Source organism: Ochotona curzoniae, unplaced genomic scaffold (assembly GCF_017591425.1).
Source record: "Ochotona curzoniae isolate NIBS_2020 unplaced genomic scaffold, NIBS_Ocur_1.0 contig_2321, whole genome shotgun sequence".
Taxonomy (NCBI): domain Eukaryota; kingdom Metazoa; phylum Chordata; class Mammalia; order Lagomorpha; family Ochotonidae; genus Ochotona; species Ochotona curzoniae.
The window spans coordinates 18318854-18331631 of record NW_024465421.1 but is presented as its reverse complement, the minus strand read 5'-3'; the positions used below and the strand labels follow the sequence as shown (position 1 = coordinate 18331631).

The window sequence follows — 12778 nt, the reverse complement described above, 5'->3', positions numbered from 1 at the left end:
CAGCAAGGAGTCTCTCCTGTGGACACATTTGCATATTCCTTCCACAAAGCATAGGTACATCAGGCAGAGCTGAGAGCCTACCATGAGGCTGCCCAGTGATGTTGGCTCCTTTCGGGAAATAGGCTGGGACCTTCAGAAACCTCAGTGTGTCTTGTTGGGGATAGGGTGTAATGAAGCCCTAGTGTGGCCGTTGGACGGTGTGCTTGCCCCTCGTGTGACTGACACAGTGTGGGGGACACTCCATTTCAGGCCCATGAGTTCTCTCCCGCCTGGTCACTCTCTCTCATCTTGTAGGCTTCGCCGTGGCTCAATGCATAAACCAGCACAGCTCACCTTCCCTGTCCTCACCATCGCCACCATCCGCCAGCGGGAGCCCCAGCGGCAGCACCAGCCACTGCGACTCAGGAGGCGCCAGCTCATCCTCCACCCCCTCCGCCGCCCAGAGTCCAGCAGGTAGGGGCCCGTGACAATGGGGTGGGACAGGCGACTGGAGCAGCCCAATTCCTCACCACCACCATCATGACAGCTGGCACCCAGCTCCTGCTGGTCACAGTGCTTGTAAGCCCTGGGGTATTCACACTGTTGCTGTGGCCTGCAGGCAGGCTGACCCAGCCCACCCCATCAGCACCTCAAGTTGTAGGTGTCACAAACAGGGCTCTCCCTGAGGCCGTTGTTGCAGCTATGGGAGGACAGTCATACTTTCCCCATACATTTGGTACTGTCCAGTTATCTGACCCTTAACCATCCTGAACCCTAGTATGGTGCAGAGGAAGCCCAGAGCCAGCAGGAGGTCCTGCATTCAGCCCGGGACAGGCTGTACCCGTGGCTCCCCAACAGTACCGCTCATTCTCACTTTGCTGAGCCTCTCACACACATGAGACTCTGGGAGCTAAAGACACAGGGCTTCTGTCTCAAATAATGTGATCCCAAATAGTAGGCAGAAGAGCGGGGCCTGTGTAGGGCTTCCTTGGTGGCCAGGAGCCAATGTGATGCTTCACACCCTGATGGCATTGCCCACTTGACTCTGGAGGGTCCCCAGCAGCGCTGGCCTGTTCTCCTAGGCAGGTGACCCTGATATCCTTTTCGATTCTTGTGAAATCTGATCCAGAACCTTCTCCGTTGTTATGGATTCAGGGATTGTGACAAGAGAGACACCATTGGCAGAGCCATGCAGCCATAGGAAGTTGAGGCCCTTGGCTAAGAGCTCCCTGGGTGCCCATACCAGGGCACCAGGGCCTCCAGCCATTTCAGTTTCTGAGTTGCCAGCAAGGAGTTAGGGTGGCCTGCTGCCGAGGCATGCCTCTCCACTGTGCAGTGGCCATCACTTCCGTCTTCTGTTGACATCCCCAAGGCACTGATGAAGGTCACCCTCACACCACCTCCCTAGCTGTGGGGAGGTGACTGCCCTTCTCAGCTGTCTCTGAGCTTGACATGAAGCTGGCCACACATGCAAGCAGTGGCTGCTGTAACTGGGACATTCAGACAGAGCTTCTTTTAGAAGCTGAGGACAGCCTTCAGGGTCCCTCTTAATCCTGGCTCCATGCTTGCTCCAGGGACAGCGTGCAGAGTTGTGTGTGTGTGTGTGTGTCTGCATCTGTGTGCTTACACCTGCATGGGAATGAAAGCTGTGGGTGTCTGACCTTCATGCTTAAGGAGTCACAGCCAACCGCTAAGGAAACAAAAGCCATGCCCTCCTTCGCCAGCACTGAAGCCAGTGGAGAACCCTGTCTTTGGAATCAGGCCTCCCTTGGAGCATGGACCACCCCCCCCCGACCCCCCGCCCCTCCCCTCTCTGCTGGAGGCTGACATCTGAGCACCCGTTTCTTTTTTCTCAGCCTTCCTAAACCCCTCTGCCTCTGGCTATCAGGTGATTGGGCAGCTCCAGGTATTGAGTCAGACTGCCAGGTGAGCAGCCCTGGCAAATTGGGGGGCCTCATGTGCATCCTGTTTTCTACGCCATTTGTCAGTCAAAATCTGAGGCCAGCTTCCTTGGGATGCAGCTGTTGATCGCTGGAGAAGCAGGAGTGTCTGAAGCCATGAGTTCCTGCCCATCCTGATGCCAGACCTCTGGCTTCAGCCTCCCTGTCTGTGCAGTGCCAGGCTTGTGGGGTACCTATGTCCTCTATTGTGCTGGCTCAAATGAGAGGGCACCAGTGCCTGCCTGATGTCTGACCAAGCCCTACAGGAATTGATACCAAGGGAAGGAAAAGAAGTAGCTCTGTCTGAAATGGGAGTCCTGTGCCAGTTGCTGGTGTGACGTTGGTGGCCCAGTGTTTAGGCTTCTGGTCAGGGTAGAGAACCTGGGTGACCTCATCACACTTTTCCCGTCTAGAGGCCAGAGGCAACTTTCTTGGAGAGCTGGCCAGTGGCACAATGGGTCAGAGCCTTTCCTCCAAGCCGATGTGCCCTGCCTGCCCACCGCCCTCAGCCTGGACAGCTGGAGCCTTGCCTGGGAACCCTTGTTTTCTGGGAAGCACCTGCGCTCCGGGAGCACAGTTGCAGGTCTGTTAAAGCCAGGGCTGCCACTCCCAGTGCTTCTCAGCCCCCACAGCCACATTTTGCTCAGCGTCCAGTTGGATGCATACATGAGAGATGTCACCCGCCCAGTGACAAGACAAGCCTGGTTTTCTGATTCTGCTCCATGGTGTTGGAGACTTGACTTGTATGAGGATTTTTGCTGGGAAAAAAACCCACTTTCGTGGCATTCATTTTCTCTAAACAAACAGGTGTTATGTCTAGACCGCCCTTTATGCAGGTGTTAGGGATGTGGGTGGCAAAGCGTAGATCTCACAAGAGAGTGGATGTGACCAGGACCCTGAGGTGCTCACACAGTGAGCGTGCAGTCACCAGCTACAGTACAGGGAGGGCAGCCCAAGAATACGGGCTTCCCACAGGAGTCCACCAGCATGCCAGCCCACCATCTTGCTGGATCAGTGATTCCGCTCTCTGTCCCTGTCTCTCTAGGTCCCTTTTAATTCTCTCCTTCCAAATACAGCCTGGGGGCAGGATGCAGGACAGTCTGTCTTTGAGAAGCAGTTTTCGGGCCCGTGAAGGCCAAGGTTTTGGACCTAGCAGTGACTTCAGGCCAGACTTGCAGGCCCGGTGCATGCCGACTCCTCAGCTGCAGGGAGGGGACTGGCATCTGTGCCATCAGCACCTGCTTACGCCTCCTTCACATGCCGGGAGCAGAGCTGTGGACATTCTGCAGTGGGTTTTTAGTGAGTGCTGGCCTGGCCCAGTAGGAGGACAAGACTGAATTCCCTGATGAACAGAAGGTCCAGCCAAAGTCTGTGGGAATAAAGGAACTTTACCTTCCTCATTGGGGGTCCTGCATAGCCAGTACCAACACTCAAAGCCCCAATCTGTCTGTTACCCCCTACCCTTTAGATAAAGTGCCCTGAGGTCCAAGTGCCTGCTAGGGAAAGCTGAATGCCCTGTGTTGGGACGGGTCCAGGAGACAGGCCTCTGGCTGCCCACACATCCACCATAACCACCCCAAGAGGCCTCAGCCCCATCCCCGCGTGAGAAAATGACAGGGTTGGAGTCAGTGTTTTATTCCCCTTAAACACTTTATGGTTTTGAGAAGCTGAAATTGCATAGAACATATGGCGGGAAAGGGAAGAAAGAATAATTTTAGAATCGAATGTGGGAAAAGTAGGAATACTTTAGAAACATCTTTGGGTTGTCCCTGTGCATATACACAGCCATGAGCACATACAGTGACGTACACAAATAAATACACATGCTCACACAGACACACATACACATGTCTGTGCATGTGTAGGTACATGCACACTCGTACAGTGACTCACAGAGCAAGATGCTGATGAGAAAGCCACGTCCTCAGATGATGGCTCTGCAGCCTGCAGAGTTCCCCGGGCAGACACATGCAGGGTGAGCTACTCGTTGGAAAATGACATCAGAGTGAAAGGCATATCACCCTTTTAAATATAAACGTGTGTTTGTAAAGTGTCCTGGATTCTGAGCCATGGCCACCTGTGACTCTTCCACCACACACAGAGCAGGAGGGAGAGAGGCAGGCAGTCTCATTCCAACACCCAACATCCTCTCGGCCGCCATCCCTGCAGCTTATTCCCTGGGCTCATCTGAGCAGAGGAAGTGTTGTCTATTCTCCCTGGCTTTGTGTGTGTGGAAGAACATGCATAGCATCTTGTACCATGTCCTCCTTTGTTCCATGCAGCCCCAGGCAGTTGGGAGCACTTGCCTGTGCTGCCCCATGGTGTGCCTCCTGGGCACTGTGCTACACTCCACTGTGTCTCTCAGACACGGTGCTGATGGCCACTTCCTCTGCAGTGAGATGCTCAAACATTTTGTCTCAGCCAACCACAACTGGCCCTGGGGCCCCGGGTGCCCAGCTTCAGCGTTTCCGCTTGTGACCCACTTCTGGCACACAGCAGGGCAGATCTGTGGGTCGCCTTCCCTTCCCAAGCAGAACAGAGGGTGCAGGGTGTGGAGTATGTCAGGCAGCCTGGGCCTTCCCGGAACTTGCAGAGCCAGACTGCCTCCTTTAGCCAACACTAACACTACAAACCATCAGCCTTCTCCTCCGGGCTCAAAAATCGGCTTGGTTCACTTAGCTGGTTTGGCCCTAAGCCCCCAGCCACATGCCCTTCTCTGCTCAGGATGCCCCGGACATGCAGAGACTCCATTACTCCATCTCTGGTCCAAAGTGAAAATAGGTGGACACTCATGTTTTGCTGCAGCCTGCGCTGGGACCAGCTGTTGCCAACGACCCCTGATCTTTTCCTTCCTGCAGGGCCGAACCTCCCCTGTCCTTACCTGCACAGGATACCCACGAGATCACCTGGGTTGTGCAATATCCTGTCCTTGCCTTGTCCTGGGGAGTGGAGTTGAGGGGGGTTATCTGCTCTGCATGGAGGGCCAGGGCCGGGTCCCACCTTCCCGTGCCTCACCTCTCGTGGTTGGTACATGGCATCCACTGCCACTGTGTGTCCCGTCCCACATCAGCTGCGCTGACCCGTTGTGAAAGGCTCTCTATGATCTGTCACTGTGTTTTCCCTCTAGTCAGGAGTGGCAGGAAAGGACGCCGGCGAGTGTTCAGCCTGTCGGAGGCCGACAGTCACGGCGGCCACTGGGTTTAGTGCTTCGACCAGCAGCTGCCACGGCAACCCACGCACACTCAATTCAGGCAGGTCTCCTCCGTTAGCCCCCATGGGCCCGCGACTCCTCCCACTGCACCAGCAAGGGGAACCCCTCTGAGGATGCCCCAGGCAAGCAGAGAATGTCATTCACACCCTCTGCTCCCTCTAAGCAGGCCCTTCTCCATCTTGTCCTCAGCCCTCCATCACCCCCATCAGTTCTGAGCCACACTAGAAGCTGCCCTTGTCCATGAGATGTGGCACAGCATGAGATCTGACAGGGCCGCCCCAGTCCAGACACCCAAGTACAGGCCAAGCCCCACCTCTCCAAGTCCCCACAGGTGCCCCAGGGTAGGCTGTGAGAGTTGGGGAACAGTTAGCCAGAAAACTGAGAATCTATGCAAAGCCACCGGGAGGGCACCCAGCTTCTTTTTCCTTTTCCTCCCCTCTCCCTTCCCCAGCCTTGCTGAAAGCCAACGGGAACAGGTTTAGTGTGGTACCAGCCAGAGGCCAACAGCTATTTCTCTGAGTAGTGCACTGTGTGATGGAGCTCCTATGGCCCTGACCCTGTCAGGGCCTGGGGTCAAGGCCCTGGCCAGGCCCCAGCACCGGTCAGGGCCACGTTGCTGCCCTCTCCCAGACATTCCTTCTGTCCTTCTGGCTGAGTCCTGTCTTGGGGGCAGTTGCACTTGTCGGCCGAGACCCTTACGCCTTCTTTTTCGTTTCAAAGTGATTTGTTCTGCGCTTGGTCCTCAAGCTCGCTGTCAGGTACTTTCGGTTTCTCCCCAACATCACTCAGCTCCACGTGAGCTGGCTCAGGCTCCAGGAGCCCAAAGCTGGGCTCACGCACTTGCCAGGCGCCAGTTGAGGCTACAGATGAGTGGCTTGAGGGTATTGGCTAGGCACTGGAAGGCTCGACCCCCTGCCTGCATGTCTGTGGAGGCCCATCCCTGGCTCACGCCATGGCCAATGAATGCAACGTTCCTGCAGATCCTTGGTGTTTTGGCCCAGCCCCTAATTTGCGGCCCAGAAACTAAGAAGCCCCCAGCAGGCTGGTGAGGACAAGGCCTCCACTGGAGCTTTTGCAACCTGGTGATTGACCCGAGCCCAGCTCTCCCTCCCCAGTCCAGGAAAAAGACGAGGCAGTGTTGGGGGTGGTGGATAAGTGGTCATGGCTCCTTATTACAGCAGACACTAGGGAAGAAGCTGTTTTTTAAGGGAATAACCACACTTCTAATACAAATGGTTGGTTCTTTTCCTTAAGAAGTGACCGGTTTTATGTGCCTGGCATTGTTTGCTGTTTTGCTTTTTTGATCGCTCTGATTATAACTTTCCCACATCCTTGATTATTTTCCTCGTTAAAACTCCCACAAGGGAGAGAGGCTGGCCAGCCTCTTTAATAACTGTACACAGAGCCGGGAGGGGACTCACACGTAGCAGCTCTGAGAGAGCTTGAGGGAGCCGGGGAGTGACTCCCTTCCTGTCGGCCCGAGTCCATGTCCCATGCCCACTGAAGGTGAACGTAGTGGAGGCTGCCAGAGCAGATGGGTCCTGCTCAGAGAGCCGTACTCTGACAACAGCAAGCTGGATGGCCCCAGCTCAGGTCCTAGCTGAGCCTGCGCAGGCCCTGGCCCAGCCCCTCTAAGCGTCCTCACTGAAAGGAGCAAATGAATGGAAATCCAGAGAAGCAGAGTTTACAGGTAGCAAGTATTCACTCAGCATGTCTTGGCTCTGACTGCGTCCGCTCACTTTTCTAACTGATACCCAAGGGTACCCAGGCTCTCGGGATGAGGCCAAGCCCCGTGCCCTGGATATCTCCAGACCTTCCCTCTTTCTCTTCTTCTTCTTTTTTTTTTTTTTTTTTAAGGCCTTAGGAGGAACTGGATTGGCAGCTCTGAGAGCCTGGGGAGTCTTGTGGGGAGAAATGCGATGTGTGCCCTGGGGCCCGTCTGCCGCTTGTGCTACCTCCATGGGTCCCTCCCTCCCCGACTAGCTGCTGTTGGGTTTTACTTTGCTCTTTGTTTTACTCTCTGTTCAGTTTGCCTTTCTGTTTTATTTTGGCTTGGTTTAAAAAATAATAGGGAAAAATGTGCATTGCACAGCAACACTGAAAGTCCAAGTGCCCTCTCCCTGGGGCCCAGATGTTCTGCGCAGCCGCTGGTTGACCCCAGGGTCTGGGCAAGTCCGAGTCTGCCTTCCCAGTGGGTGACCCACCACCTGCTGCCCCCATCTCTCCAGATGCCCAGCATCTCTCATCGTGGCAGGTGTCGTCTTCAGATCAACCCCTCGCTGGGAAGGCGGGTGGGCTGTCTGTAGTATCATTCAGGTTATGGGAACACACCACTCTGGCCTGCCTTTCTCTCTCCCCATTGGCCCACCTAGGTAGTCCCTGCCCCTCCGTGCTGACTCAGCACTTAGAGAAAATGGGCCACAGTCCAAGATTCTAGTGTGGCTTTGTGAGCTGAATAATTCCACAGAAATTATTGTTATTATTATTATTATTATTATTATTTAATATTGCAGTGGGCTCTCTCTCAGGTGAATGTCCCCAAATGTAGACTCTGAAAATGGCCTGAGGTTGTAAGCACACCCTCCCCTGCCCCACTCCAAGCCCATTTACTTCTGGACACAAGTTCATGGTCAGGTTTGTGATCCAGAACCCCCAGGACAGGACGCCTGCCTGGACTCTCCTTTCTTAATCCAAAGTTCCCTCATTCATGGTCAGGGCTAGCCATGGACCCTGACCTGCTTCCCCAAGCCTAGATAACACTGGAGTAAGTAGAGCCAGGCCACACACCGCCCCTACCCCCACCCCCAGCCATCTCCCACCCCAGTTTCCCAGTACAGGAGCAGTGGGCATCAGCACAGCAGGTTATCCAGAACCAAGTGTACCCCTATTTTTTCTCCCCTCATCCCAACCCAGATGCCCCCACGACTACAGAACAGCCTCAGCCACACCTTCCTGACCAGCTGGTGATCGTCAATGAAACAGAAGCCAACTCCAAGCCCAGCAAGAGCTTGGCCAGGGGCACAGAAGTGGAGACAGCCCACCTGTCCCCCAGCCTGCTCCCCGCACAGCAGCCCACCATCTCCCTGCTCTATGAAGACACCACCGACTCGCTGAGTGTCGACTCGCTGACCCTCGTGCCACCTGTTGACCCTCACAGCCTCCACAGCCTCACGGGCATGCCCCTACCTCCCGTGCCCGCCACAGGGTGCATTGCAGCCCAGGATGAGGAGGCTGCGTGCACTGAACACTAAGTTGGCACCAGGATCTCTCCTGGTGCGTGTGGCCCCACTGGTAGGGACCCCAGTGCAGGCAACCAGCAAGACCCCGGGGGAACACCCACAAGCCTGCACAGCTGCATCACCTCTCCCGTGCCCCTCACATTCAAGACAGCGTGCTCAGCACTGGATTTCTTTCTCATTGTGCACATCTGCAGGAACAGGCTTGTGCAGCTAAGTTTGGCAGTGGTGATGGCTACAGCTCAGAGCTGACAGCCCCGGGGGCAGGACCCACCGGCACCCCCACTCCCTCCAGGCCTCTTGTGTCCCAGCCTCCGTGGGCCCAGGAGGACCCGGCTCAGAAGCTGATAGAAAAGTGCATAGACCAACATCTCCTTTGGCTATTTATTTCTGCCTTTGGCAATAGGTGAAACATGATTATTTAAAAAGCATCCATGTGGGAAGAAGTCCAAAAAAAACCCAACCCCACAGTTTGATGCTGTGTTAAAAGTGTAATAATACTGTTAAGATTTTGTTTTTGTTTTCCCTTGAACTTCCAATATTTTTCCCCTGTAGAGTTCTCAGCATAACTTCCCCCATTTTAAAAACTGGTTCTTTTTATCTCCATGTTGCTCCCTAACTCTGCAACCCTGTGGAACATCTAAGTACCTTGCTGAAAAGTTCAGATGCTCTTTGAACCAAAAGTTAGGGAGACACCCGCATTCTCAGGTACACACAGGCCCAGGAAGGTGGATTTCCTGCCTAATCGAGAGCTTTCCATGCAAAGCAAGACCACAGCAGCTCCCGCTGCCCACTCCTCCCGCACCTCTGCCCACTGAAACCAAGCAGGAGCTGTTTGCTGGTACCCATGGCACCTGTTGCCTCATTGCCGTGTGTAAAACAGCACCTACTGTTTTCATGGAGACTGCAGGCCCCTTGGCTATAGTGGAAATGGCTCAGGGCAGCCATTCTGTGCCAGCTCCCAGGACAAAGGCCCTTCTCAAGTGAACGCCCTGTTGGATCTGGACGCACAGGCAAGACCCCCAAGGTGTCCCTCTGCACTTGGCAGCCTGTGCTCAGTGACAAGACCTTCCCCAGGCCACCATGGATGTGTTCACCAGGATGTCCACCCAAGCCCAGCTCATCGGCAGGCAGCCTCAGGTGATGCTCTGAGGTGCCACCAGCCACTTGTCCCAAGAGTACCACCCTCTCTCATCCCTCTGCCCAACCAGCAGCATCAGGCAGCATCTGCCAAGATCAGATCCCAGCTTCAGGAAGAGTGCAGTCATCGCCCCAGGTCTCAAACGCCCCCCAACAGGGGCCCACCTGGCTCCCACTTCTGCCGGAGCAGAGAAGAGTCCCAGTGGCAAGGAGGTAGCTGAGCCCAGTGAGAAGGGGAAGAGCGGTCATTGGGACCAGAACCCACATTCTCAAGTGACACAGCACCTGCACCCCCAGGACCCAGCCATGGGTCTTGTTTGATCTCTCGTGGAGGTGAGTGGACATGGGAACAGACCTGCCCCTGACCACCCACACCCAGTTTTAAATGCCTGTATTCTTGGCAGCAGAGATGAGAGTGGCCTATGACTTCCCTACGCAGCGTACCTCTGTGAAGAAAGGTCTGGAGCCCCAGCAGCCATGCCCAGGCCCTCTGGGACCTGCAGCCTACCACGCAAATCCAGTGCTTCCAGCTCTCACTGAGAATGGCCACAGCAGGGGTGACAGCATGCCTGGGAGGACCAACTGTCGTGTGCCAGGGTTCCTGCCTTATCCTCAAGGACAGAGACAGGGTTCCCAGGCCTTGGCTCTGCAGGGGGCTGGCAGCTCACTTAGCAGGTGTGGGGTGGGTCCCAGGCACTGCCTGGGAACAGGAGCATGCATCCTTGTATTAGGAGATCTGAGAGTCGGAAGGGGTGGGGGTGGAGGTAGCCAGCCTTGGGCCCTGTGCAAAGACCCTGTCTCTGCTGACTGGGTGGAGCGGCTGCAGGTGCATCTTCAGGAACACTGACACACCAGACAGCCCTCACAGACAGAACACACTGGCTGGCCCACACGGGGCTCCAAGGATGAAGCCAGGAGGGTGTAGGAGAGCCACACTGGGGCTAGGACCCCTCCATATCGCTGCAGGGCATTCACCACCCACCCCGGTCCCCCTCCCCAAGTTCCCTGTGGGTCTTATTGAGTTTGTTGTGTTGGAGCTAGCTTTGCCATGTGACTCTCTATACCTGGGTTTTGAGGGTTGCTGTGGAGACATGCACATCCCTTTTCTGCTTTGGAGGTTTGGGCATGCCAGGGCTCCTCTCCAGACAGGTCACAGGGCAAGGGGAAGGGCCTCTCTGCACGAGCAGGGGCCAGCTGCAAAGCCAGGCTGGGTTGGGGTGGGGGTAGGGCCAGCCCTCCAGTAAGCAGTGGCGCCTTGCCTCATCTGCTGACCACAGGGGGCTACCTCCTACACCCCAGCCTCTGGGACAACAAGCCATCCGGGGGCAGACCACCCACACCTCTGAACACGCACTGCATTTCTCCAAGGCATAGAGGCATGGGACAAGCCGACTCTGGTCCTCTCATAGACGCAATAAGTATGAGCTGTTGGATGCAGTCATGCTGACATCAGGCAGCAATGATTTGAATTCCCTGTGTTTCCTTGAACTGAGACTATGTAAATAACTTGTCCCAGGAAGAGGCAGGGGCTGGGAGAACGCAGCGCTCCTGGGCCTCTGGGCTGTTCTTGGGAAGTACCCGCGTCTGCCCATGTGACTCATGCTTCGTGGGTACTGAACATGAGGGTGGAAATGAAAACTGGAACTTCCTTGTAAATTTGATCTTGGCAATAAAAGAGAAAAAGGCTACCAAGAATGTGGTGTGCTGCTCCTGGGCGCTGTGGCGAGATGCCCCTAGCTACTGACACCTCATCTGTCATGGCTGCTCAAATGGATGGAGTGGACGTGGCTCAGGTGCAATTAGCTCCATGCAGAAGGTGTGATCCCCCACCCCCACTTGGTCTCCAGGATCTGCATCCCTCAGCTGCCCGACAGGTGAGTCCACATCTCAGCCTTGGGTTCTGTACCTGGGGAAGGGGCAGTTGCTCCCCCTTCCCCCAGCTTAGGCACTCCCCAGTCCGAGGACTACCCATTCTGGAACACTCCGCAAACACTAGCATGTGCCCTATAAACACTGTCCCCAGGCCACCTGACACTGCAGCTTAAACCTGTTCTAGAAATGCCTGGACACTTGTGGGTCTTGAAAGCAGACCCAAACTTAGCACAGGGAATGCAAGGACAGCCCCTGCACCGAAGGCTGGGTAAACATGGAAGGAAGAAGTGGCCACTAAAGGCAGGGCTGTGCTGGGTACCCAGCCTTGTTCTGACAGCCAGCCAGGTCGATTCCTTGGAAGTCTGACCACAAGCCCTGGGCTTGCCAAGTCTCCAGGTCCCTCAGACTGGGGTCAGAGCCCGCTGGCCATGTCCATGGATGCCTGATTCTAGGCCAAGGTCTGTGCCCTTGAATACATGGACACAAATGCGTCAACATCATGCTAGGAAAGCTTGCTAAGATGCCCACGGCGAAGGTGGGAGATGGCCTTAGGACAGGCAGGACCAGGGAATCCCAGGTACTGGAGGTTCCCTCCCTCCCTGCCCATCCCTGGGGGTGGGAGAAGCTGCTGCGTGTGAGGGCTATCTTCACACAGAGGGAGCGTGTGAGTCTGAGTATGGCTCAACAGCCTGAAGCCCAGGACTGTTCTGGGCAGGGACCAGGAAGAGAGGAAGCAGCATTTTGCAGAGGTAAATGAGTTGAAATCTTCCAGAACACTCATCCCTAATCCAGAACCATGCCCCCTCCTCCAGACTTGGCCTTCGAGTCCTTGGGATTGAATCTGACTATGCCCATTGCACAGGTCCCGGACATGCGTGTTTTTATCCTCTGCCTTACCAGCTTTGGAGGAAAACCCATCATTCCTCTGGCCCTCGCAGTGTCCTCAGCTTTGGGAAGAGAAGAAAAGCCAGTGTCCACTGATAGGGACCTGCCACAGACCAGCTGTTGGCAGCAGGAGGATGTGCGTCCTGATGGCCACAGGCAGAAGGGAGCAGGTGAGGGCAGGTGGCAGTATCTTACCTGCAAGTGACTTGGGAAAGGCCCAGTCCCAGCCAGGCAGCTGCTGGAAACCCCCTCCCCTCCCGGCCTGCTGCTTCCAGGCACTTGAGGGAAGGGGAAGAAAAAAACCTCAACATCCAAAGAGTTTGTCTCCAGAGAAGATGGGTTCTGAATCACAGAGCCACCAGGGGCTCCCCAGGACTCACTCAAGGCGGCCACACAGGCCAGCAGGAGAGGCTCCCCTTCCTTGCACAGCCATAGGGCCCTGCTCATCACCCCCTACCCCACTCTTTCCTGGGCCACTGCCCGCAACCCAGCTTTACCCAGCTCAGCCACCTGGG

At 55.6% G+C, this 12778-nt stretch overlaps 1 protein-coding gene across 4 annotated transcripts in view; it reads left to right on the top strand.

Moving 5' to 3' along the window:
- Positions 1 to 9077, top strand: part of CLEC16A (C-type lectin domain containing 16A) — a 183448-nt gene extending 174371 nt beyond the window's left edge. For all 4 annotated transcript variants that reach the window (XM_040973335.1, XM_040973334.1, XM_040973333.1 and 1 more), the window contains 2 exons: positions 295 to 453; positions 8044 to 9077. In XM_040973335.1, the coding sequence (XP_040829269.1) occupies positions 295 to 453; positions 8044 to 8381 (497 nt within the window). In that variant the 3' untranslated portion in view covers positions 8382 to 9077. The remainder of the gene's footprint in view (positions 1 to 294; positions 454 to 8043) is intronic.
- The last annotated feature ends 3701 nt before the right edge of the window (positions 9078 to 12778 follow it).